The sequence below is a fragment of the Cetorhinus maximus genome, chromosome 24 (assembly GCF_964194155.1).
Source record: "Cetorhinus maximus chromosome 24, sCetMax3.hap1.1, whole genome shotgun sequence".
Classification (NCBI taxonomy): domain Eukaryota; kingdom Metazoa; phylum Chordata; class Chondrichthyes; order Lamniformes; family Cetorhinidae; genus Cetorhinus; species Cetorhinus maximus.
The window spans coordinates 18,304,841-18,332,571 of NC_135902.1; the positions used below are offsets into that span (position 1 = coordinate 18,304,841).

Consider the following 27,731-nt stretch of genomic DNA (forward strand, 5'->3'; position numbering starts at 1 on the left):
GGGAGGCACCTTGTGACCCTTAACCTTTTAGGGCAAAAATTGTGACTGAATCACAGGCTCAATTCACTTCTACACTGAATTTACTGCACATAGACAGGCCATTCAGCCATTCTGATGTTTATACTCCACACCAGCCTTCTCCTACCTTACTTCCTCTCACCTGAACAGCATCTCCTTCTGTTTCTTTATCCCTCATGTACTTACCTAGCTTCCTTAGGCTCTGGAATTCCCTCCCTAAAGCTCCCAGCCTCTCTGTTCCTTAGGATGCTTCTTTAAAACTATTTCGTTGACCAAGCTTTTGGTGACCTGTCCTAATATCTCCTGCTTTGATTATGCTCATGTTAATGGTGCTATATAAACGCAAGTTGTTGTTGTACCCCATATGATGAAAAGTTTTGCATTCTAACAGCTCTAAAAGGGAAATTAGAGAGAGTTGCACATTGCATGTTGGGGATCCAGAGAGCAGACTAAGTACTGGCTCCCTGAGCTGGATTTCCAGTCGTAGATTGTGTCTCAGTGAGCAGGGCCAGTATCTGTAGTCAATTAAGGCCTGGAGTGTTGAACAACTGAATGATTGCCAACTATCCTTACCATATCTCCACCTTCTCACTGGTCATTGGACATGAGAGGAGGGAATAAAAGGGGATGGCCGCCATGTGGCTAATATTAATGTTCTGCTTTTTAATGGAGTTGATATATTTGTTTTCATGACTTCACGCTGTGTTTTGGGGAACGTGTGAACGTAGTGGAAGGGATTACAGCATGGTTATCAGTCTGACAAGCTGAACACTCCTTCCGTGCCCATTACCATCTTTATACTGTACAGCACGGATCTGATCCTGAGATAAGAATCCCATTGGAGGTTATCCAGAATTCAGAACGAGAGTCTCTGTTCATAGGGATTGTGTGGGCAGGGGAGGTCACTCTGTACCTCTGGACCAGTGGATGGAAAGCTGCCACTGAGCCAAAAGCTGGTTCTAGTGAAGTTAGTGATTACTTTGTTTTAAATGAGCTAAACTGCCACAACCAGAGGCAGGAGCTGCAGCAAGATTTGTTAAATACGCGTACATTAATATTTACACAATATCATTCTAAGTCAGTGTAGTTTACTCAGAAGTCTCATCAAACACTCCCAGCACAGGTACAGCATGGGGCTAGATACAGAGTAAAGCTCCCTCTGCACTGTCCCATCAAACACTCCCAGCACAGGTACAGCACGGGGCTAGATACAGAGAAAAGCTCCCTCTGCACTGTCCCATCAAACACTCCCAGCACAGGTACAGCACTGGTTAGATACAGAGTAAAGCTCCCTCTACACTGTCCCATCAAACACTCCCAGGACAGGTACAGCACGGGGTTAGATACAGAGTAAAGCTCCCTCTGCACTGTCCCATCAAACACACCCAGGGCAGGTACAGCATGGGGTTAGATACAGAGTAAAGCTCCCCCTGCACTGTCCCATCAAATACTCCCAGGGCAGGTACAGCATTGGTTAGATACAGAGTAAAGCTCCCTCTACTCTGTCCCATCAAACACTCCAAGGACAGGTACAGCACGGGGTTAGATACAGAGTAAAGCTTCTACACTGTTCCAGCAAACACACCCAGAGCAGGTACAGCATGGGTTAAATACAGAGTAAAGCTCCCTCTACACTGTCCCATCAAACACTCTCAGGACAGATGCAGCACTGGTTCGTTACAGTGTAAAGCTTCCTCTACAATGTCCCATTGAGCACTCCCAGGACTGGTACAGCACAGATTAGGTAGAGAATAAAGCTTCCTTTACATTCACCCATGAAACACTCCCATGACAGGACCAGCACTGGTTAGATACAGAGTAAAGCTTACGAGTGTCTGTGTGTATGTAAGTAATCTTGATGTGTTAAACTCATTCCCTGTCTATCAAACTCCAGACAGTCTGTTTGTTATAGCCCCATGTTATTGATTTATGGGTCAGAGTTTTAGAGTAAGGTTGTAAATCACTTGGATAGTGCTCAGAGTGACACACAATCCCCTGAACAGACATTGATTTTTCCCTCTGTGAGTTGGAGAAGCCGGCATAGAGCAGGTGGCTGGGACCGTCCTAACAGCCAGGAGGGAGGGCTCTGTTGCCTAACGGACGTCTGTATCTGATTGGGGAGCAGCACTGATCTCTCCCAGTGAGTTAGCCAGGTCAGTTACCACGCTTCATGCCCAGTTTCCTGACTGATGAGCCGTTAAATTATAAACAGACTTACTGTCAATCCGACTCCTGACAGAACATGTCCTTTTTCAGTACGCCCTCTGGCTTTCAGATAAATTTAGTATTGCACCCACGGGTGGGAATGGTTTCCCCTGGCTGCTATCTGGAGTGAAATCAAGCATGTGCACCTTTTGGGTACAAACAGGGACCAGTGGCAATCATACCTCCAAACATCCTCTCACCCGGTATACAGAGTAAAGCTGTTAGCGATCCTCTGCAGCCATGCATTGTACAGCATTAGGTCTTTATGCAGTGGGTCTCACTATCAGCACCGCACATTTCCCACCCCTATCATTGTTTTTAGTCCCCCTAATCCTTCTCCTCTTGTTGCTGGGTTACAGTTCCATAGACACCACCACATTGCAGTATTTCAGCCACATGTGAACCAACGCCTATTTGACTGTGGAGGTCATCATGACCCACCCTCACTCTGTGTGCCCTTTCCAGGGCTGGGCAGGGCCAGGGAGAGAAATCATGGGCCCTGATGCTTCTCCTGTTTCAGGCACCCTTATTCCACCTCAACACTGCCCCCACCTCCCCCCAGCACCTCAATCATGCATTATATTTTTGCCCCTTTCCAGATTCATCAATCAACTCACTAAGTAATCACAGAAAGGTCTTAGTAAAATGATAATGCCATTGTTGGCATCTGGTTACAAATGTTGTTCGATATATATGCAGCATGGGTCATTAATATTAAGAGCAGCAACAATATAATGCAGTGTTAGTTTGTGTGCACCCTATAGGTGATCCCACCACAATTATTAAACAAACCAGAGAGTACAAATTGTACTTTAACAGCAAGGTGCAATATTGTTAATTTGACAGGAAAATATCCCATTGGTTATTTATAACACTCTGCAGATGATAACACTGATTTCTGTGACTGCCTCAGCCTTCATTAACATGTTCTGCACATTGCATCTTATGGATATGGTGACAGTAAATTCATATTTGGGGAAAGATTCAATACTTGCAACCCAGATAAACTGCACAAGATATTTTCCATTCTGTAGAAGTAGAAGAAGTCTTTTTCCTGCCTGGTTGCATGATGATATTCAATATAATTATTTCATACAAGGGGTGTAATTGGATTCTATTTTATCAGTAATCTCACAGGGTAGAAAAATCAAATGACTCCTGAGCAACAAAGTAGAATGATTGAACAACATAGGTCTTCACCGTCAGTGAGAAGCATTGGAACCTTCAGGTGTCTCTGTGTGACACAACTTTTAAGAGGTCAGAGGACAAAGACTGAATGGTTCACAATTGTATCTGTGTTTTCTTGATGGGCAAGTCTGGAGACTCTGCTGATTGTTGCTTCTCAATACAATATGTTTTCAATAAGGGCTGTGCAACAAAACAAAACTCATGATATTTCAATACCATAAAAAAAACTCTTAAAGACATCAAGATAGAGTGAGATGATAGGCAAGTGGACAAAAGGACAAGATTGAAGTCAATGGAAAAGACTCTTGAGAACCATGTCCAGGATAAAACAGGTTACTGATTCATTCTGAACCCATTAAGCATTCCTGTCCTGGCAACTTCATCCCACAAAGCCTGCTCACTGTAAACTTCCATTAGCAATAAAATAAACAGAACTCCAGCCATGATTCCACCCCCTGTTCACAAGATAATTATGGATGACAAAGACCATCTAGCCCAGCTCATCTCATCCATCCAGAATGACATACAGACATATGCATTTGGAGCCGATCATTTGCCCCTCGAGCCTACTCTGCCATTTGATATCATTGCCTACATTATATCAGTGACTACAATTCAAAAGTACTTAATTGGCTGTAAAGCGATTTGGGACATTGTGAAAGGTACTGTAAAAATGTAGGTTTGGTCTTTCTTTCATTGCACCTGCTTGCAGTAGGCAGAGTGACTGCAACAATGGTGAAATTGGAAGCCCAATGCTAATTCTCCAAGGGTAATTAATCACAGAGCAATCAACTGATATTAGGAAAGTGGCTACAATAAAATTGCTACATTTACAAAATAATTCAAGTCCATAGCTAATACAACCTTACTGTTTTGACTCCTCTAGCACCAACCTGTTGATGTACAATTGTGCTGTACACAAGTTCTATATGGTGTTATATTACATTTGTATTAAATAAATGTGTAAATGGTATTTTTAAAAACTTCTAATTGTTATTTGAGGTTTGGGAGAAACAGGCAAATTAAATGAAAAAATGTAATTATTAAATAAGAAATTCCAAACCCCCCACCCTTAAAACCCCCTCCAACCTTTCCCCCACCCCCGAAGCCCTCCCCAAACTCCCCCCAACCCCTCCCCAGCTTTTCCCTCCAACCTCCCATAACCCCCCCATCCCCCCTCCCCCCACCAACAGCTCCCCAAAACTCCCCCAACCCCCCTCCAACCTCCCCCCACCAACAGCCCCCCATCCTCTTCCCGAACCTCCAACCAATCCCTCTCCAACCTCCCCCCGCCACCCCCCAACCTCTCCTCCAACCTCCTCCCCCCCGCCTCCCATAAAACACACAGCATCCAATTGGTTCTAAAATTACAGGTATTTCACTTACCAATTTTCAACCCGAGAGCATTCTCCTGACAGTTGTTGCTGCTTCCGACCTTCAGGCAGCTTTGTGGTTTCTGGCGGGTTTTTTAAAAAGAAAATCGGAACCATGAAGCTGCCCGAAGGTCGGAAGCAGCAGCGCAGCAACTAGTGAAACTGACCTGGCGCTGACAGACCAGCTTTAAAAAGATCAGAACTCTCAGCCTGACCGCTCTGATTTGTTTAAGCCGGTCTTTCACATATGGAGCTCTGGCTGCTCAGTATGGACGATCTGAGGACTCCATTTAAGACAGCCTGGGCCCAGCCCCCAATATTTGGCACCGTCCACGCCCCCACTTTCCCGAGCCCTGGGGGCAGGAGTCGGGGGAGGGCACTGGGTCCCAGTCAGGAACTGGGGCACTGGCTGATTTTCCCCTTCTTAACTTAAGGGCACTAAGTCCCATTTCAGCACCCCCTTCTGCTGTCCTGCGTAAGATCGGCAGAGGCTGTGTGGCTCACTAACACACTGGACAGGGTCTTCAACTAATTGTACATTACGCTGGCCAATTGGCATTCCAGACAGGAGAGGGGAAGTTCAATGTTAGACAGCGAAGGAGCTGCCTGTTGGGACCAGCAGAGCTCTTTGAGCCTGACAGTTCAGCATTGAGGGCAATGGCTTTCACTTCCCAGTCGGGAAGCTAGGATAACCTCACTTTCTAGGAACGTTTCCCTGTCCCACTTTTGCTGGAGAGCAAGAATTAAAGAGGGGACAGCACTGAAACCCATCATCACACAGCGAACCAGTGTGAGCTGGGAGCACTTCTATCTTTGAGTCAATAGGTGATGGGTTTAATCCCCGCTCTAGGGTAGGTAATCTAGGCTAGCACCTCAGTGCAGTACTGAGAGAGTGCTGCCTTGTTTTTGATACGGGACGTTGAAGTTGGAGGTTGGTGCGGGGGGGCACAGGGTCTGCCCTCTCAGGAGGATGTAAAAGATCCCACAGCATTGTTTCAAAGAGGAGTAGGTGAGGTCTCCCTGGGGTCTTGGCCGATATTTATCGTTCAACCAACTTCACTTCACGCAAAAGCAATGGAACTGGTCATTCATCTCATTGGTTGTATGTGGGATCTTGCTGTGTGCCAATTGGACACCGAGTTGGCTTCCATAACGACAGGACCTGCATGTCCCAGGTAATTTAGTTTTAGATTTGCAACACCTCAGGACATCCTGAGGTTGTGAGGGTGAAACCGGTCTTTGCTGCGTCTATAAAATTGATGTCACAGGCTCAATGGGCAGCCAGCCCGCTGACGCCACACTAGATTTTATTTTTCCATTGACTCCATCCTGGTGAAGTGACCTTTTGTTTTAACCAGCTCAGCTGTCAAGAAACAGATCGATTGAAGTTGGTGCTCTTTATATTAAAACTGCTTTGGTTTTAAAGCACTTTAGGATGTCCAGAGGTTATGAAAAGTGCTATTTAAATGCAAGGTTTTTTCAGTTCCATTATCTTTAATATGCTTAACTTAAAAAAAATCTATAAACCTCATTTTCTGGGGGTTGGGAGCTCCAGATTTGACAGGGTAAATAGAGAAAGAAACACATGAAACACATCACTGGTGAGAGAAGTCCTTCAAATTCGAGCCAGGCCGTTCAGGGGTGATGCTAGGAAGCACTTCTTCACACAAAGCGTAGTGGAAATCTGGAGCTCCCAACCCCCAGAAAATGAGGTTTATAGATTTTGTTAAAGTTAAGCATATTAAAGATAATGGAACTGAAAAAACCTTGCATTTAAATAGCACCTTTCATAACCTCTGGACATCCTAAAGTGCTTTAAAACCAAAGAGGTATTTTGAAGGGTAATCATTGTTGTAATGTTGGAAACACATTAGCCAATGTTAGCGCAGTAAGATCCCACAAAGATCAATCTGATTACAACTCAGTAATCTGTTGATTGAGGAATAAATAATTGGCTAAGACAGTGGGGAGAGCTCCCCTCCTCTTCTTCAAAATAGTGCCATCCTGAGAAGACAGAGAGCACCTCAGTTTAATACCTCATCCAAAAGGTGGGGTAGGGTGACTGTGAGAGTGGGGTGGAAGTATGGGGGGGGCAGTGAGGGGTAAGAGTGGGAGTTGGATAGCTTTCTTCCTTATGCACACCCACCGACAGTGCAGCATATGGTGTGGCCCTGTCCTGGCCTGCTGAACACCCTGGACGGTTTTACTGTGTCAGGTGCCCAAAACTACCCAGCTATAGACCCAAATTGGCATCTCTGGGACGTATGGAAGCACAAATCTCGATATTCTCAATCCACGTTCTACGGAGAGCGGAGCAGACAGGTTAAAATAAGCTGGTGCAGGCTGGTAAATCATTACTTTGCCTGAACGCAGATGTTTAATCACAGTAAGGCATAAACCACCTGAGGAATTTTTAAACGTCTGTCTCCATGGGCTTTCACTCTATGCTAAGTGCATTCTTGTTTATTTGCTTCAGGGCAGCTTTAATGGGACTTGTAATATCAGTCATTAACTAGTAATGAGATGAGAGACTTGCAACTTTATGGAGGAGTCTCTTTAAACAAGAATGCTAATTAGATTGCTCCATTCATAATTACCAGATGGCCTATGAATAGAGTGTAGGTCATGGATCTGACTGGAGAAGATCACCCCCTTATGTATAGACACCATATTGCTTGTGATAAACCCCAAGCCATAGATCATATCACCCTCTACTGGTAGCATTTATCCTGCACATTCCAGGTTTATGCATGCGGTCTATCTGTTAAACATACTGACAGTGTGCTGATTATTTCTGAATGTGAAACATGTGAGAGGTTGTGGACTGTCACTGACTGCTGAAGAGTGAGGTTAACTGTCTTGCTTTGTAGCTTGTTAAACCCTTGGTGTTTGGGATGAAAATTTGTTTTGTGGTTTACAGGCAACAGTACAAGTGTAGTCCAAGAGTTTGGATATAGAATGTGCTACGGGATATTTAAGGGCCAGTGCTGAAGGTGGAAGACAGAAAAATGCACACACCACATGGGAACATGCTTGTGTCACACCTTCTCTGCAAAAACCCCTTGAATCCTTCCTCAGAGATCCTCTTGTACATGCTCTCTGCAGGATTCCCTTGCACACTCTCTCAGTGGAATCCTCTTGCACTCTGTCCCTGCGGGATCCCCTCAACCCCTCTCTGCAGGATCCCTCACCCTCTCCCTGCAGGATCCCTTCACTCCCTCTCTGCAGGATCCCCTCACCCCCTCTCTGCAGGATTGCCTCACCCCCTCTTGGCGGGATCCTTTCACCCCCTCTCTGCGGGATCCCCTCAGCCCCTCTCTGCGGGATCCCTGCACTCCCTCTCTGCAGGATCCCTCACCCCCTCCCTGAGGGATCCCCTCACCCCATCTCTGCAGGATCCCTCACCCCCTCACTGCGGGATCCCCTCACCCCCTCTCTGCGGGATCCCCTCACCCCCTCTCTGCGGGATCCCCTCACCCCCTCTCTGCAGGATTGCCTCACCCCCTCTCTGCGGGATCCCCTCACCCCCTCTCTGCAGGATCCCCTCACCCCCTCTTGGCGGGATCCTTTTACCCTCCTCTCCGCGGGATCCCCTCACCCCCTCTCTGCAGGATCCCTCACCCCCTCTCTGCGGGATCCCCTCACCCCCTCTCTGCAGGATCCCCTCACCCCCTCTCTGCGGGATCCCCTCACCCCCTCTCTGCGGGATCCCTCACCCCCTCTCTGTGGGATCCCCTCACCCCCATTCTGCAGGATCCACTCACCCCCTCTCTGCTGGATCCCCTCAGCCCCTCTCTGCGGGATCCCCTCACCCCCCTCTTGGCGGGATCCTTTCACTCCCTCTCGGCGGGATCCCTTCACTCCCTCTCTGCGGGATCCCTCACCCCCTCCCTGAGGGATCCCCTAAGCCCCTCTCTGCAGGATCCCTCACCCCCTCTTTGTGGGATTCCCTCACCCCCTCTCTGTGGGATTCCCTCACCCCCTCTCTGCGGGATCCCCTCACCCCCTCTCTGCGGGATCCCCTCACCCCCTCTCTGTGGGATCCCCTCAGCCCCTCTCTGCGGGATCCCCTCACCCCCTTCTTGGCAGGATCCTTTCACTCCCTCTCTGCAGGATGCAGGATCTGCTCACCACATCTCTGCGGGATCACCTCACCCTCTCCCTGCAAGATCCATTCGCCTCCTCTCTGCGGGATCCCTTCTCTCTCTCTCTCTCTCCCCCTCTGCGGGAACACCTCACTCCCTCTCTGCGAGATCCCCTCACTGCCCCGCTGCAGGATTCCCTCACCCCCTCTCTGCAGGATGCTCTCATCCCATCCCTGTGGGATCCCCTCTCTCTCTGCGGGAACACCTCACTCCCTCTCTGTGGGATCCCCTCACCCCCTTTCTGCAGGATCCCTTTAACCCCTCCTTGTGGGATCCCAAAATCTCCTCTTTGCAGGATCTCCTCTCCCTCTCTGTTGGATCCCCTCACCCCCTCGCTGCGGGATCCCAGAATCACAGAATTTTAACAGCACAGAAGGAGGCCATTCAGCCCATCGTGTCTGCAGCATCTCTCCAAATGAGCATTATGACCTAGTGCCATTGCCCTGCCTTTTCCCCGTACCCCTGCACATTGTTTCTATTCAAATAATCATCTAATGCCCTCTTGAATGCCTTGATTGAACCTACCTCCACCACACTTCCAGGCTGTGCATTCCAGACCCCAACCACTTGCTATGTGAAAAAGTTTTTTTCTCACGTCACATTTGCTTCTTTTGCAAATCACTTTAAATCTGTGCGCTCTCGTTCTTGATCCTTTTAGAATGGGAACAGCTTCTCCCTATCTAGTCTGTCCAGCCCCCTCATGATTTTGAACATCTCCACCAAATCTCCTCTTACCCATCTTCTCTCCAAGGAGAACAGTCCTACCCTCTCCAATCTATTCTCATAGCTGAAGTTTCTCATCCCTGGAACCATTCCTGTAAACCTCTTCTGCACTCTCTCCAATGTGTTCACATCCTTCCTATAATATGGCATCCAGAGCTGTACACAATACTCCAGCTGAGGTCTAACAAGTGTCTTATATAAATTCAACATAACCTCCTTGCTCTTGTACTCTATGCCCCTATTAATAAAGCCCAGGACACTATATGCTTTATTAACTGCTCTCTCCACCAGTTATGCAACCTTCAATGATCTATACACATATACACCCAAGTCTTTCTGCTCTTGCACCCCTTCAAAATTTCACCCCTTATTTTATGTTGTCTGTCCATGTTCTTCCTACTAAAATGCATCACCTCACACTTCTCCGCATTGAACTTCATCTGCCACCTGTCTGCACACTCCACCAACTTGTCTATGTCCTCTTGAAGTTCCACACCATCCCCCTTGCAGTTTACAACACTCCCAAGCTTCGTATCATCCACAAACTTGAAAATTGTCCCCTCCCCACCAAGATCTAGATCTTTAATATATATCAGGAAAAGCAAGGGTCCCAATACCGACCCCTGGGGAACTCCACTACAAACCTTCCTCCAGCCTGAAAAATATCCATTGACCTGACTCTCTGCTTCCTATTTTTCAGCCAATTTTGTATCCACATTGCTACTGTCCTTTTTATCCCATGAGCAATAACTTTTCTCACAAGTCTGTTGTGTGGCACTGTATCAAATGCCTTTTGAAAGTCCATGTACACCACATCAACAGCATTACCCTCATCGATCTTTTCTGTTACCTCTTCAAAAAATTCCAGCAAGTTAGTTAAACACAATTTCCCCTGTAGAAACCCATGCTGGCTCTTCCTTATCAACCCATATTTTTCCATGTGACTACTAATTCTATCCCGAATAATTGTTTCCAGAATCTTGCCCACCACTGAAGTTAAACCGACTGGTCTGTAATTGCTGGGCTTATCCTTTCAACCTTCTTTGAACAAGAGCGCAATGTTTGCAATTCTCCAGTCCTCTGGCACCTCCCCTGAGTCTAGGGAAGGCTGAAAGATTATGGCCAGTGCCCCTGCAATTTCTAATCTCATTTCCTTCAATATCCTTGGATGCATCTCATCTGGCCCTGATGGCTTGTCAATTTTAAGTACTGACAGTCTTTTCAACACTTCCTCCTTATCAATTTTGAACCCATCTAGTGACAGAATTTCCTCATCTGTCATCATGGCCGGGGTAGTATCTTCCTCCTTGGTAAAGACGGATGCAAAGTATTAATTTAATACCTCAGCCATGGGCCCTTCATCCATGTGTAAATTCCCTTTTAGGGCTCTAATCAGCCCCGCTCCTCCTTTTATCAGCCTTTGAAAATTAATATGCCTACAGAAGACTTTGGGATTCCCCTTCATGTTGGCTGCCAGTCTTTTCTCATAATCTCTCTTTGCTTCTGTAATATGCTTTTTCACCTTCCCTCTGAACCTTCTCATTTCCTCTTGGTTCTCAATTGTATTTTCTACCTGATGCCTGTCAAAAGCACACTTTTTCTTCTTTATCCTAATTTCTATCTCCTTTTCCATCCAGGGAACTCCCTCTCTGCGGGTTCTCCTCACCCCTTCTATACTGGGTCCCCTCTCTGCGGGACCCCCTCACCCCCTCTCTGTGGGATCCACTCACCCTCTCTCTGCGGGATCTCCTCACCCCCTCCCTGCAGGATATCCTAATCCCCTCTCTACTGGATCTCCTCACCTCCTCTGCAGGATCTCTTCACCTCCTCTCTGCAGAATCCCCTCACCCCCACTCTGCTGGATCCCTTCACCCCTCGCCGCAGGATTCCCTCATCCTCTCTCTGTGAGGATTTCTTGCACACTCTCTCTCCGGGATCCTCTGGCACTCTGTCCCTAGGATTCCCCTTATACCATCACTTTGTGGGGACTCCTTGCATACGCTCTCTGTGGGGGTCTCTGAACTCCCTAAGTCCATGTGGCTCATTAGAGCCCTGTTAACCCTGTCACTCTTCTCATTTCAGGTTGTTAATCAAGGCTGGGATTGACGCAAACAAAGTGGCTAAAACAGGGACAGCTCTGCATGAGGCAGCACTCTGCGGCAAAACTGAGGTGGTTCGACTGCTCCTCGATGTAAGTCTGGTCACTCTAAGGTTAACTCTGGAAATGCATGAATGGTCTGAGTCCAGTAACTCTGACAGCTGAGGTCAGAGGAGAGGGGCTGTCAGTCTCCCAGCAGCTCCCAACCCTCCTGTCCACACTGACATACGCTGGCTGCCCCTCTCCCAATGGATCACTCCATCGTTTCTCCCCATTGTAACTCCACAACCACTCCCAGTCCCCACACCCTCCTTCCCTGTTGTTCACTCCTCTGACTCCGGCCTCCTGTGTATCACTCACCACCTCAGTGCCTTTCAGTCACTCCAGCCCCAGCCTCTGGAATCCCTATCCTGGATCATTATTGAATGAATACTCTCCACTTGCCTCAATTGTGCATCTCCAACAACAGTCAAGAATCTCGACACCATCTGGGACAAAGCAGCCTGCCTGATTGGCACCCCATTCACCACCTTAAACATTCATTCCACTCCCCCTACCGATGCACAGTGGCATCAGTGTGTACCATCTACAAGAGGCATTTGAGCAACTCACAAAGGCTCCTTTGACACCACCTTTCAAACCCACGACCTTTACCACCTGGAAGGACAAGGACAGCAGATAGATGGGAACACCACCACCTGCAAGTTCCCCACCAAGTCACTCACCATCCTTGACTTGGAACTGGATCACCATTCCTTCACTGTCATTGGGTCAAAATCCTGGAACTCCCTCCCTAACAGCACTGTGGGTGTACCTGCACCACATGGACTGCAGCGGTTCAAGAAGGCGGCTCACCGCCACCTTCTCAAGGGCAAGTAGCAATGGGTGATAAGTGCTGGCCAAGTGACTGATACCTACATCCCACAAAATAATTTTTTAAAAGTCAGGTTTTTAAAGAAAGATTTGCATTTCTGTGATGCCCTTCATGATGTCCAGGCAGCTCAAAGAACTTCTCAATGAGTGACGTATGTTTGAAATACAGTCACTACCCCTCTGTCAGAAAAACAGCAGCCAGTTTTGTTCATAGCAAGATTCCACAAGCAGCAATGAGATAATGATCTGACCTGCTTTATGATTTTGGTCAAAGAATACATGCTTACAGGACACCAAGGGAGAACACACCTGCTCTTCTTCAAAATAGTGCCATTGGATCTTTTATGTCCACCTGAGAGGGCAGATAGAATCCTGGTTTAATGTGTCATCTGAAAGACAGCACCTCTGACAGTGCAGCACTTCCTCAGTACTGCACTGAAGACTTGGCCTAGATTTTGTGCTCAAGTCTCTGGAATTGGACTTTAGCCCACCACCTTCTGACTTGGGCAACGGTGCAACCCATGGAGCGCTGCTTGACACCTTTGACACAACTGAACAGCTTTTCATGTTTATTTTGTTCCTGCTGCCCACCCACACATTTACAGATTTATTAGAATTCTAATGTCATATGTGTTCTGGTGGGATTTGAACTCACGATCTCTGGTTGCGAGTCCAGTACCAATCGGTAACAACAGTACATACATAAGTCGGAATGCTCACTGCTGTGGCCCAAGGTTTAAGGTTTTGGCAGCAGTGATGCACATGCTGCATTTTGTTCAGAAGGTGTCTGCGCAGTGGTCTCTTGCCTTCTACTCCAAACTTGAGCTCTGCTCACACCATAGTCAGCTTGATCCTTAGGGGTCAGTTTTCTCTCCCTGACATTAATGGGGTGGAAACAGCCTCAAAATGTGCCTTATCACTCCCTCCACTCCTCATTAACAATGGTGATGGATTTAGTGTCCTAAGTGCCTTCCTGATTCATGTGAAAGGCCTCTTTTAAGATGGAAGCTGGGGTGTATTTTTTAAAAATTTCATTCACAGGATGTGGACATCACTGGCTGGGCCAGCATTTGTTGCACATCCCTAATTGCCCTTGAGAAGCTGGTGGTGAGCCACCCTCTTGAACCGCTGCAGTCCGTATGTAGTTGCGCCCACAGTAGGTACACCCACAGTGCTGTTAGGGAGGGAGTTCTAGGATTTTGACCCTACGACACTGAAGGAACGATGATGTAGCTCCAAATCAGGATGGCTTGGAGGGGAACTTGCAGGTGGTGGTGTTCCCTTGAATTTGCTGTCCTTGTCTTTCGAGTTGGTAGCGCTCATGGGTTTGGAAGGTCCTGTCAAAGGAGCCTTGGTGAGTTGTTGCAGTGCATCTTGTAATTCATACACACTGCTGCTACTGTGTGTCAGTGGTGGAGGGAGTGAATGTTTAAGATGGTGGATGGAGTGTCAATCAACAGACTGTTTTGTTCTGGATGGTGTCGACCTTCTTGAGTGTTGTTGGAGCTGCACTCATCCAGACAAGTGGAGAGCATTCCACTTGTGCCTTGTAGACAGTGGACAGGCTTTGGGGAGTCAAGAGGTGAGTTACTTGCCACAGAATTCCCAGCCCCTGACTTGCTCTTGTAGCCACAGTATTTATATGTGTCCAGTTCAGTTTCTGGTCAATGATAACCCCAGGATGTTGATAGTGAGGGATTCAGTGATGGTAATGCCATTGAATGTCAAGGGGTGATGGTTAGATTCTCGCTTGTTGGAGATGATCATTGCCTGGCACTTGTGTTATTTGCCATTTATCAGCCCAAGCCTGAATATTGTCCAAGTGTTGCTGCGTATGGACATGGACTACCTCAGTATCTGAGGAGTCACGAATGGTACTGAACACTTTATGATGTAAATAGCACCTTGATTGCCGTTTTTGGTCAGAACTGGGCAGAGCCTGCGCGGTGCACATTCCGACCAGTCCTGCTGTTGATGGGGGAGAAGCCCGGCAAAGGAAAAGGTTCAGTTATTTCAATGGGCCCCAGAGGAGCGCTAGAATGGGCCAAAAATAACCTGGTGGACCACCTTCCCCCGCACCCCGGCCAGTGTTTTCTTTAAGCAGCGTGGCCTCTTGAACACACAACAGTGCAGAAGTTCCCATGCAGCCTGTTCAAATGTCAGCCTTTTTAAATTACCATGTGTGCACGGCTGTGCCAAAACATATGAAGACCTCCTCACTTAAAGGAATAAGCTGCTCACCACAGGAAGAATTTAGAGGGTATGCAGCTCTCGCCCACAGCAGCAGCTCTGACCTGCTTTCCAGGGGAGTTGCTGCCAGGCAACTATAAATGAGGTCAGGCCTTGAAATCACACAGCTGAAGAAGAGTCATAAGGACTCGAAATGTTAGCTCTCTTTCTCTCTCCTCAGATGCTGTCAGACCTGCTGAGTTTTCCCAGAATTTTCTGTATTTATTATCTGAAATCACAGGGCCCCTTCTCCGCTGGAACAGGCAGCCAATCAGCAGACTCTGGCGATCAGCTGACCAGCAGTCTGCATTCTTCAAAAATGAGCAAAGTTTCCCACCAACATGAATACGAGGCTCATTTTGAATCACCCCATCAACAGCTTTGACCCCCTCATTTATATCCCAACTAATTTTCCTTTGTTTCCCACTTGGAGCGAGTTGTTGAAATTGGCCCCATGGGTCTCATCATGGGGCAGCCATCAGTTCCAGGGGTTCCGGCTGAGGGGGGGAGTGGAGGGTGGGGAGGGTTTGGGTTTGATCTCAACACTTACCCCAAGTCAACCACTGATTCCTCTTTGCAGGCTGGCATTGATGTCAACATCAGGAACACCTACAACCAGACTGCCCTAGACATCGTCAACCAATTTACCACTTCTCAGGCCAGCAAAGAGATCAAGCAACTACTGAGAGGTAACGAGGGATGGGGGCAATGTCAAGCATAGGTGCCAGGGGTGGGATGGGGAGGATGAGGAAGAAAACGTGCTGTCGATTTGTCGGCACTCCGCTATTGGGAGTGTGCTGCTGGGTTTTGGGGAAATGAACTGCTGGGCTGTTCAGGAGCATGATTTTGGGTTGTGGGGAGCCTGCTGGGGATTTGAGAACCTGCTGAACCTTTTGGGAGTGCTGCTGGGTTGGGAACCTCTTCCCAACAGAGGCCATTTTTGTTTTGAGGCAAGTGATGGAGAAATATTGGGAAGGCCAGTGCAACGTGAAGATTGTATTCATCAGCTAGAGAGGGATTATGACCGGGTGCCTGGCAAGGAAGTCTGGAAAGTCTGCTTTTTTTGAAGACAGCAACAGTTGAAGAAGGCAGCTCACCACCACCTTCTCAAGAGTAATAAGGGATGGGCAATAAATGCTGGCCTTCTCAGCGATGCCCACGTCCCATAAATGAACTCAAAAAAAGATACATTAGAATTTGTGGAGTCCCTGAGAAGTACATATGACTATTGCAGGACATGTGCAAGGAGTGCCAGACAATAAGAAGCAGTGTGGGGGAGGGGGAGAATTTAGAAGCCAAAATTGGATTAGACCAAGGATCCTCACTGAGCCCCTTCCTCTCCTCGATTGTCATGGATATTCTAACTTAGCAAGTGAGATGGGAAGTGCCATGGTCAATGATGTTCACAGGTGACATTGAGCTATGTGGTGGGGATGATGAGAACATGCCCGAATATCTGGAGAACTGGATAAAAGCACTGGACGACAGGGGTATGAAGGTCAGTAGACCAAAGAGCCAATTTATAGACTGTCAGTTTGAACCTAGGGAAGAGCATCAGAGCGAACGTATAAAGATTATGGGTGAAGACTTGGAGAAAGTGAGTAGTTTCAAGTATCTGAGATCAGGGGTGGCAGAAGATGGAAAAATGGAAATTAAGCAACGGATTAGCTCCGGTCGGAGTAATTAGAAGGAGTGCAGATACTTGGGCAACGTCAAGAGAGGAACAACGGCTGGAAACTAATGCGATGCGGATGCTGAGATGGATGTATGGAGTAACAAGAAAGGACAAGATCAGTATTTCAGGGGGTCAGTGAAGATTGTGGGAGCATCGAAGAAAGTAGCCAAGAAGAGATTGAAATGTATGATCAGCTGTTGCAGGCAAAGAGAGAGAGAGAAGGAACATGTGAAGTGAGTGATGAGATAGGACTGCCAGGAAGAAGGAGAAGAGGAAGGCCCAAGACCAGATGGAAAGATGTGGTGGTGAGAGCCTTAAACGCAGCGGGATTGGAAAAGGAATGGGTGACTGATAGGAGGGGATGGAGAAGGATGATCAATCAGCATTGTGGTAGCCCCTTGTAAAAGGGGAGAAGCTGAAAGCTGAAGAATTAGACGAAGTTGAGTTGGGAAACAAAAGCGAGGAGATATTCCATCTATAGTACTGTACAGAATTATAAACAAATAACATAGATTCATATAAAACACCCAACACTTATAGCAAGTAATTTGTGTTAGTACTAATGTGGCTGCTGTAAGCGGTGAGGATCAGCTTAACCGCTCCAATGTGGCATTGCTATAGTGTAGTGTTTCAGGGATATTGCGCCTCCTGTACTTTCATACTGTTTCTCATCATCTGAGATTCTCTTCCCCTCTTCCCAACAGAGGCCTCTGGAATTCTGCAAGTCCGAGCCCTTAAGGATTATTGGAACATTCATGATCCTACTTCACTCAATATCAGGGCCGGGGATGTTATCATGGTAAGTAACAGTAGGATTGGGGTGAGAAAGAAGCAGCAAAATTGTTGTACATGTAATGATTTGTTAATGTAAAACAGGTGGTCTAGCCATTAACCAACATGGTTTGAACAGCAGTGCTGCTGTACTGTGCAGTCTGAACCACAGCAAAGAATGTCTTTATGATATTGCTCCACATTGTGACCTGATGAGTGATTGTCATACATGTAGTGTAGGAAATAGCAGCCCTCTGTGAATATAATAGGGAGTATCAGACCCTGTGCATTATACAGAGAATTCAGCTCCTGTCCATATAGCAGCCCCTGTGTTATGACACAGCAGATGGTAAATGCTGAGCTGTTCAAATCTCAGAAGGAAACTTGAAACAACTGTCACAACTAATTTTCAATTTGTATGTTTTGAGATGCGGGCTTTGAATTCAGTAATAATGAGACCACTGAGTCTTAAGAGGTTTTTATAAAACTAAATGAAACATTTATTAATAAGAGAAAAGATTGTTAGCACATACATATGTCTATAAATTACTGATAAAATAACTTTTAAATCCCCTAGTTAATCCGATTCCCAGTTACACCTTCATTAAGGCAACAGAAAACACATAAATTTTAAAAGACCCAGGCAAAGTAAACGATACCCTGAATGGTCAAATTCAAAGTGAATTCTCTTAACTTCAATTCCTAGAGGCAGCAGTTTGGTGCATACAGGCTGAAGGCATTTCACACGTGTTGAATCTTAGACTGCCTTCCCTTACACACAGCCCTCTCACCTTTATACATATTTTCCCCTTTGAATGCAAATTGCCATTGCTTCACTACATCTTTGGACTTTACACCTCTAATCATAAACATTTATCATAGTACCAATTTTACCAATAATATTTGGGAAAAATAAACACACTGTTTCATAACTTCTGCTGGTTAGGTGTAATATTTCACTCCCTCTTTTGAATTCAATTGAGTCTAGTTTATTTACAAATGCAAATGTCCCATTACAGCTTACGTCTTAACACTCCACTCATGTTTACCTATTTAGCACTTCAAACCTAACTTCTCTTCTGTTACATCAAAGCCTTGAGACCAGCTGCTTTTAACCCAATTAAATCTCTCACACACACAGACCCCACTATTACTCTATTTTACAATAAATTCCAATAACATTATGGAAATTATTATACACCCTGTGCATATTAAAGAGAAATGCAGCTCCTGTGTATATTGAAGAGAATAGCAGCCCCTGTGAATATTGAATACTACAGGGAATAGCATTGTCGGCTGTCACTCGGTTTGAGGATGATGTCTACTCAGGGTTGCGAGTTTCTGCTATAGGTCTTCGTGTGACTGAACAGACCGATTCTCAACCCACAAATCTTAGGGCACATGGAGCAGAACGTCCCACGAGGTAGTGGGATCCAGAGTCCAGGATTTTCTCCCTTTTCTTTCCTTCTCATCCGCCGCTCTGCCTCATCATTAAGGTGTTTGGACTCAAAGCAAGATGCAGCTGGATGGACATGTTGTCACCATTCTGAACGATTGGTAGCAAGTTCCTCCCAGTCATTAATGTCAATGCTGCCAGGCTTCAAAGAGAGCTTCAGAGTGTCTTTGAAGCATTCTCGTGGTCCTCCCCTGGAACGTCGGCCATTTGAGAGTTGAGAAAACGACTTGGTGGAAGAGATAGTTTTCAGCCATTCAGACACAGTGTCCCATCCACCTTGGTTGATTTTGTAGGAGTTTTTCCTGAATGTTTGTGGAGTTGGCATCAAGAAGGACACTAGCACTTGTTCAATGGTCCCTCCATTGAATCCAGAGGGTATGGAGGGGCACTGCTGTTGGAATTTCTCTAGTGCTCTTATGTGGCGCTATTACACAGTCCAGGTCTCACTGCAGTAGGAGCGTGGTGACAACAACTGCTCTCTACACTCGGACTTTTGTTGACCTGTGGAGGTTTTTGTTGTCAAACACTCGCTGCTATAGTTTGTAGAAGGCTGAGCTGGCATAGCTATGTTGGGTCACCTCATCATTGGTGGCCTTTTGAGTGAGGTTGCTGCCAAGGTATGGGAAGCATTCAATATCTTCCAGAGTCTCTCCTTCAACACCTATGGGAGGTTTTGTTTTGGCACCATTTCGAGGATAGGCTGAGCTTCTTGTATGTAGAATTGAAGGGTCGAGAGTGGTTTGCAAACCTGGTGTAGAGCGTGCAATGACACTGCAGTCATCTGAAACTGTGGGTCGTGTATGTCTATGCTGGTCAGTTTAGTTTTGGAATGGAGGCAACTGAGGTTAAAGAGTTTTCCATCTAGTTGGCATTTAATACTGACACCAGAGGGCAGTTGAACTCTGATGAGGTGAATAACCACTGTCAGGTAGATTATAAATACTATGGGGGCAATCACACAGCCTTGCTTGACAATGGTCCAGATTTTGAAGGCATCTGTTTCAGATCTTCCACTCAGGACAGTTGCAGTCATATCATCATGAACCATTTGCAGGATTGTGACGAAGTTTCTTGGAATTCCAGATAATTGGAGCACAATCCACAGAGCCTCACGATTTACTGAGTCAAATGCTTTGGTCAGGTCGATGAATGCAATGAAGAGTTCCTGGCATTGTTCTCGACATTTTCCTTGGATTTATCTGGCAACAAAGATCACATTGCAGGTTCCTCTGGAAGGTTTAAAGCCAGTCTGTGTCTCTAGGAGGATTTACTCAACCTTAGGAAGTAGGCGATTCAGGAGAATGTGTTGGGATTTTTCCTGCTATGGACAAGAAGGAAATACCTGGATAGTTTCCACAGCCTGATTTTTCCCACTTCTTGAAGATAGTTACTATTGCCACATTCCTGAAGACAGGGGGAGTTCTTTTTTTTCCCAAACCTGAGAGCAAGTAGTCTTGATGTGAGCACAGCTTGAAGACCTTAGCTGCGATATGAATGGGGCCGTAGGCTTTATTTTTTCTCATCAGTTTGATTGCTTGTTGCAGCTCTCCCATCAATGGTGGTTCACCCATGGATTCTACTACAGGATACTGGGGGATAGCCTGGAGAGTAACAGCTGCCTCTGTGGATTCACAGTTGAGGAACTGTTGAAAATGTTCATACCAGGGTTGACTGATGGCGTTTGTTATTCTTAGGAAGACAAACACCATCCTGTGAGCGAAGGGGATTTTGCCCATTTGACCATGGTCTATAGATGATCCTGATGACTTCAAAAAGGCTTTACATGTCATGATAGGTTGGCCATGATTCCCATGTCTGAAGTGGAACCATTGGGAAAAACTGGGTGGGAAAAGCCAATGTAAATGATGTCTTCCTGTTGTCAAAGTGTGCTCAGCATGGCCTCATTATAACAAACACTGTCTTGCGCCAGAAGGACAAATACAAAGCAATTTGGAGGCATCCGAGATCAAAGCACTGGCGCCTCCTGTTTATGTCATTGTTCAGGTCAAAGATCTAAGTGGTGTCTGTATCACTCGATCCATGCAGGGGACTGATGCCTGCTGAACAGATTTTGGACTTGTTTGATCGGTGATGAACATCCACCCAGCACCAAGACATCACAAGGTACAAAAGTCCTAGAGGAAGAAAATCAATGTCTTGGCCCTAAAGCAGCCCTATCGAAGAGAGGAATTCCAAGTGCAGCTCACGACCAATCTGGAAAATCTTCACACATCCAACTCAATTCCAGAACTGTGGGATCAAATAAATTCAGCTGTGCTAGGCTCCTGTGTCCAGACCATTGGGTTTGAGCATCATCATCATCACCAGGACTGGTTCAGCAGAAACAATATTGAAATATGTGACTTCCTAGAATAAAAATGTGCAGCCTTCGTTGCCTGGCAGAACAGCCCAAGATCCCATCATCACATGCAAAGTTTTTTTGAAGCCACCAGGGCCATTTATTGACTAAGGTCAAATGGGCAAAATCCTCTCCATTCACAGGATGGTGTTTCTCTTAAGGATGACTATGCCATCCACCAATGCTGGAAAGAACATTTTTAATAACCCCTCAACCATGAATCAAAGTCAAGAATGCAGCATTTCAACAGCTCAAGGCTAAAGACAAATTTGGAACATAAAGGACATGTGGTGAGAAGTGAAATGCCTGGAGATCCAACAATATGCTGACCATAGGGAATAGCAACATCTATAAATACTATAGGGAATATCAGCCCCCGTGTAAATTATGGGAAATAGCAGCCCCTGTGTATATTACTGGCAATAGCAGCCCCTGTGTATATTATGGGAAATAGCAGCCCCCGTGTATATTACAGGGAATAGCAGCTGCTGTGTATATTATTGGGAATAGCAGCCCCTGTGTATATTACTGGGAATAGCAGCTCCTGGGTATATTATAGGAAATAGCAGCCCCTGTGTTTATTACTGGGAATCGCAGCCCCTGTGTATATTATAGGGAAAAGCAGCCCCTGTGTATATTACTGGGAATAGCAGCTCCTGGGTATATTATAGGAAATAGCAGCCCCTGTGTTTATTACTGGGAATCGCAGCCCCTGTGTATATTATAGGGAAAAGCAGCCCCTGTGTATATTATGGGGAATAGCAGCCCCAGTGTATATTATTGCGAATAGCAGCCCCTGGGTATATTATAGGGAATAGCAGCCCCTGGGTATATTACTGGGAATAGCAGCTCCTGGGTATATTATAGGGAATAGCAGCCCCTGGGTATATTATAGGGAACAGCAGCCCCTGGGTATATTACTGGGAATAGCAGCTTCTGGATATGTTATAGGGAATAGCAGCCCCTGGGCATATTATAGAGAATAGGAGCCTCTGTGTATACTATAGAGAACAGCAGCCCCTGGGTATATTGTTGGGAACAGCAGCCCCTGTGAATATTATACGGAATAACAGCTCTGTGTATATTACTGGGAATCACAGCCCCTATGTATATCATAGGGAATAGCAGCCCCTGTGTATATTATAGGGAATAGCAGCCCCTGTGTATATTATTGGGAATAGCAGCCCCTGTGTATATGACTGGGAATAGCAGCTTCTGGGTATATTATACGGAATAACAGCCCCTGTGTATATTACTGGGAATAGCAACTCCTGGGTATATTACTGGGAACAGCAGCCCCTGGGTGTATTATAGGGAATAGTAGCCCCTGTGTATATCATTGGGAATAGCAGCCCCTGGTTATATTATAGGGAATAGCAGACCCTGTGTATATTATAGGGAATAGCAGCCCCTGTGTATGTTATAGGGAATAGCAGCCCCTGTGTATATCATTGGGAATAGCAGCCCCTGGGTATATTATAGGGAATAGCAGCCCCTGTGTATAGTATAGGGAATAACAGCCCCTGTGTATATTAGTGGGAATAGCAGCCCCTGTGTATATCATAGGGAATAACAGCCTCTGTGTACATTATTGGGAATAGCAGCCCCGGTGTATATAACTGGGAATAGCAGCTTCTGGGTATATTAAAGGGAATAGCAGCCCCTGGGTATATTATTGGGAATTGCAGCCCCTGTGTATATGGTAGGGAAGCGCAGTACCTGATTATAGTATAGGGAATAGCAGGCCCTGGGTAGATTATTGGGAATAGCAGCCCCTGTGTATATAACTGGGAATAGCAGCTCCTGGGTATATTATAGTGAAAAGCAGCCCCTGGGTACATTATAGTGAAAAGCAGCCCCTGGGTATATTATAGCGAATAGCAGCCCCTGGGTATATTATACGGAATAGCAGCCCCTGTGTATATTTCTGGGAATAGCAACTCCTGGGTATATTACTGGGAACAGCAGCTCCTGGGTATATTAAAGAGAATAGGAGCTCCTGTGTATATTATAGGGAACAGCAGCCCCTGTGTATGTTACTGGGAATTGCAGCCCCTGTGTATATTACTGGGAATCGCAGCCCCTGTGTATATTACTGGGAATTGCAGCCCCTGTGTATATTACTGGGAATCGCAGCCTCTGTGTATATGATAGGGAATAGCAGCCCCTGTGTATATTACTGGGAATGGCAGCCCCTGTGTGTATTACTGGGAATCGCAGCCCCTGTCTATATTATAGGGAATCGCAGCCCCTGTATATATGATAGGGAATAGCAGCCCCTGTGTATATTATTGGGAATAGCAGCCCCTGCGTATATAACTGGGAATAGCAGCTTCTGGGTATATTATACGAAATAGCAGCCCCTGTTTATATTACTGGGAATAGCAACTCCTGGGTATATTACTGGGAACAGCAGCTCCTGGGTGTATTATAGGGAATAGCAGCCCCTGTGTATATCATTGGGAATAGGAGCCCCTGTGTATATTATAGGGAATCGCAGCCCCTGTGTATATTATTGGGAATAGCAGCCCCTGTGTATATTACAGGGAATCGCAGCCCCTGTGTATATGATAGGGAATAGCAGCCCCTGTGTATATTATTGGGAATAGCAGCCCCTGTGTATATAACTGGGAATAGCAGCTTCTGGGTATATTATACGAAATAGCAGCCCCTGTGTATATTACTGGGAATAGCAACTCCTGGGTATATTACTGGGAACAGCAGCTCCTGGGTGTATTATAGGGAATAGCAGCCCCTGTGTATATCACTGGGAATAGGAGCCCCTGTGTATATTATAGGGAATCGCAGCCCCTGTGTATATTATTGGGAATAGCAGCCCCTGTGTATATTACAGGGAATCGCAGCCCCTGTGTATATGATAGGGAATAGCAGCCCCTGTGTATATTATTGGGAATAGCAGCCCCTGTGTATATAACTGGGAATAGCAGCTTCTGGGTATATTATACGGAATAGCAGCCCCTGTGTATATTACTGGGAATCGCAGCCCCTGTGTATATTACTGGGAATCTCAGCCCCTGTCTATATTATAGGGAATCGCAGCCCCTGTGTATATGATAGGGAATAGCAGCCCCTGTGTATATTATTGGGAATAGCAGCCCCTGTGTATATAACTGGGAATAGCAGCTTCTGGGTATATTATACGGAATAGCAGGCCCCTGTGTATATTACTGGGAATTGCAACTCCTGGGTATATTACTGGGAACAGCAGCTCCTGGGTGTATTATAGGGAATAGCAGCCCCTGTGTATATCATTGGGAATAGGAGCCCCTGTGTATATTATAGGGAATCACAGCCCCTGTGTATACTATAGGGAATAGCAGCCCCTGTGTATATCATTGGGAATAGCAGCCCCTGGTTATATTATAGGGAATAGCAGCCCATGTGTATATTATAGGGAATAGCAGCCCCTGTGTATAGTATAGGGAATAGCAGCCCCTGTGTATAGTATAGGGAATAACAGCCCCTGTGTATATTAGTGGGAATAGCAGCCCCTGGTTATATTATAGGGAATAGCAGCCCCTGTGTATATTATAGGGAATAGCAGCCCCTGTGTATAGTATAGGGAATAGCAGCCCCTGTGTATAGTATAGGGAATAACAGCCCCTGTGTATATTAGTGGGAATAGCAGCCCCTGTGTATATCATAGGGAATAACAGCCTCTGTGTACATTATTGGGAATAGCAGCCCCTGTGTATATAACTGGGAATAGCAGCTTCTGGGTATATTAAAGGGAATAGCAGCCCCTGTGTATATAACTGGGAATAGCAGCTTCTGGGTATATTATATGGAATAGCAGGCCCTGTGTATATTATAGGAAATAGCAGCCCCTGTGTATATTATTGGGAATAGCAGCCCCTGTGTATATTACTGGGAATAGCAACTCCTGGGTATATTACTGGGAACAGCAGCCCTTGGGTATATTAAAGAGAATAGGAGCCCCTGTGTATATCATTGGGAATAGCAGCCCCTGGTTATATTATAGGGAATAGCAGCCCCTGTGTATATTATAGGGAATAGCAGCCCCTGTGTATAGTATAGGGAATAGCAGCCCCTGTGTATAGTATAGGGAATAACAGCTCCTGTGTATATTAGTGGGAATAGCAGCCCCTGTGTATATCATAGGGAATAACAGCCTCTGTGTACATTATTGGGAATAGCAGCCCCTGTGTATATAACTGGGAATAGCAGCTTCTGGGTATATTAAAGGGAATAGCAGCCCCTGTGTATATAACTGGGAATAGCAGCTTCTGGCTATATTAAAGGGAATAGCAGCCCCTGTGTATATAACTGGGAATAGCAGCTTCTGGGTATATTAAAGGGAATAGCAGCCCCTGTGTATATAACTGGGAATAGCAGCTTCTGGGTATATTATATGGAATAGCAGCCCCTGTGTATATTATAGGAAATAGCAGCCCCTGTGTATATTATTGGGAATAGCAGCCCCTGTGTATATTACTGGGAATAGCAACTCCTGGGTATATTACTGGGAACAGCAGCCCTTGGGTATATTAAAGAGAATAGGAGCCCCTGTGTATATTATAGGGAACAGCAGCCCCTGGGTATATTGTAGGGAACAGCTGCCCCTGTGTATATTATAGGGAATAGCAGCCCCTGTGTATATTACTGGGAATCGCAGCCCCTGTGTATATTACTGGGAATCGCAGCCCCTGTGTATATTATAGGGAATTGCAGCCCCTGTGTATATGATAGGGAATAGCAGCCCCTGTGTATATGATAGGGAATAGCAGCCCCTGTGTATATGATAGGGAATAGCAACCCCTGTGTATATGATAGGGAATAACAGCCCCTGTATATACGATAGGGAATTGCAGCCCCTGTGTATAGTATAGGGAATAGCACCCCCTGGGTATATTATAGGGAATAGCTGGCCTTGGGTATATTATTGGGAATAACGGACCCTGGGTTTATTACTGGAAATATCAGACCTTGTGTATATTACAGAGAATAGCGGATCCTGTGTACACCATAAGGAACACCAGCTGTATGTATGTAACAGAGAATACTAGACTGTGTGTATATAGTAGCAGGGCCTGCATTTTTTATACTCTAATTTGGTTATTTCACTATCAGATTCTCACTCTGCCGTTTCCTCAGCTTCTACTGTACAGACATAGCTGCTAAGTCCTACTGATGCTGTGTATGTTTAGTAACTCTGTATGTCACTGTGTCCCTGTGACAGGTCCTGGAGCAGCACGCTGATGGCCGCTGGAAGGGCCACATTCATGACAGCCAGAAGGGCACGGACCGTGTTGGCTATTTCCCCCCATCCATTGTTGAGGTGATCAGCAGGAGATCAGGTCAGTGGGTCATTCTGGTGGGTGATCTTCACACAAAGGACAGAGGAGATAGGGAACACTCTTCCCCTAAAAACTGGATACCGGCAGGTCAACTAGAGCCTTCCAGACCGAGATCAATAGATTTTCTTTGACTAAGGGTATCAAGAGACATTGAGCAGAGGCGTGTAATGGAGTTGAGGTGCAGATTAGCCTTGATCTAATTCAATGGTGGAACATGCCCAAGGGGCCGAATGGCCTCCTCCTGTTCTACTGTTTTCTATGAGGCTACAGGGAATGTAAAGGTGAGTAAGTGGTGGACATGTTTTATAAAAATGGATGCTTATTGGTTCTACTCATCTCAACGTGATAACTTCAGTATCCAAAGTGTTTGAAGGAAAGGTTTAGTCTTGCATTTTTTTTTCATTTCTGGGAAGACTAGGTTCAGGTATCTTAGTACACTGGAGTGTCCGCCTAGGTTCTGTGGTCAAGAATCTGGAATGAGTCTTGAATCTATAACCTTCTGACTTGGAGCAAGAGTGCTACCAACTGAGCCAAGCTGAGCCATGTCCATGGCACCTAGATAGTTACTGTCAATGTAATGGTTTTACAACCATTCCTGATCTTATACCTCACATTCACATCTGCGCACATTCTAGCAGTTGATCTCTGGATCTCTGAATAGTGTTAAGAAGCAGTAACTCTGGCTGTGATTAGCCAACTCAAACACTAGCATGTATAGAATCTGATCTTTTTGGGCTGGATTTTCGCTACGGAAGTAGATAGCTCGAGTCGGGAAATTTCCCTTGGTTTAAAAGGCCCCGGTTCACACGATTTTCATCCCGGGAAGGTGGGTGTGGGATAGGATCGGGCCCATCGACCTGGAAGTAGATCCTAGGTGCCCAAGGGGCTTGGCAAATGCCGGGGTGGGCTGGTTAGACTAAGGCCTGCCTTAGTTCTCTGGGGCTTTGCCCTAGTTGTAACAAAAGCATTTCGGCCCTCTAGCCCTCATCCCTCACTATCCCTCATGTCCCAACCTCTGCCCATGGCCCCTCATACCCTCCATGCCAACTCATGTCCCCATGCCACATCCCATGGCAGCTCTTCAGTCCCGCACTAAATTGGTTCCTTTTCAAATAGACGAAAGCGTTGCATTTATGTAGAACCTTTCATGACTTCAGGACATCCCCATGAGTTTTACAGCAAATGAAGGACTTATGAAGTATAGTCACTGTTGTGATACAGGAAACACAGCAGCCAATTTGTGAATAGCAAGATCCCAAGAGAGAAACAGTGTGGTCAT

The 27,731-nt window shown here is 46.1% G+C and overlaps 1 protein-coding gene across 3 annotated transcripts in view; it reads left to right on the top strand.

Moving 5' to 3' along the window:
• Positions 1-27,731, top strand: part of caskin2b (CASK interacting protein 2b) — a 421,869-nt gene that overhangs the window by 344,066 nt on the left and 50,072 nt on the right. For all 3 annotated transcript variants that reach the window (XM_078570791.1, XM_078570794.1, XM_078570793.1), the window contains 4 exons: positions 11,735-11,843; positions 15,433-15,541; positions 17,232-17,326; positions 26,335-26,452. In XM_078570791.1, coding sequence (XP_078426917.1) covers positions 11,735-11,843; positions 15,433-15,541; positions 17,232-17,326; positions 26,335-26,452 — 431 coding nt within the window. The remainder of the gene's footprint in view (positions 1-11,734; positions 11,844-15,432; positions 15,542-17,231; positions 17,327-26,334; positions 26,453-27,731) is intronic.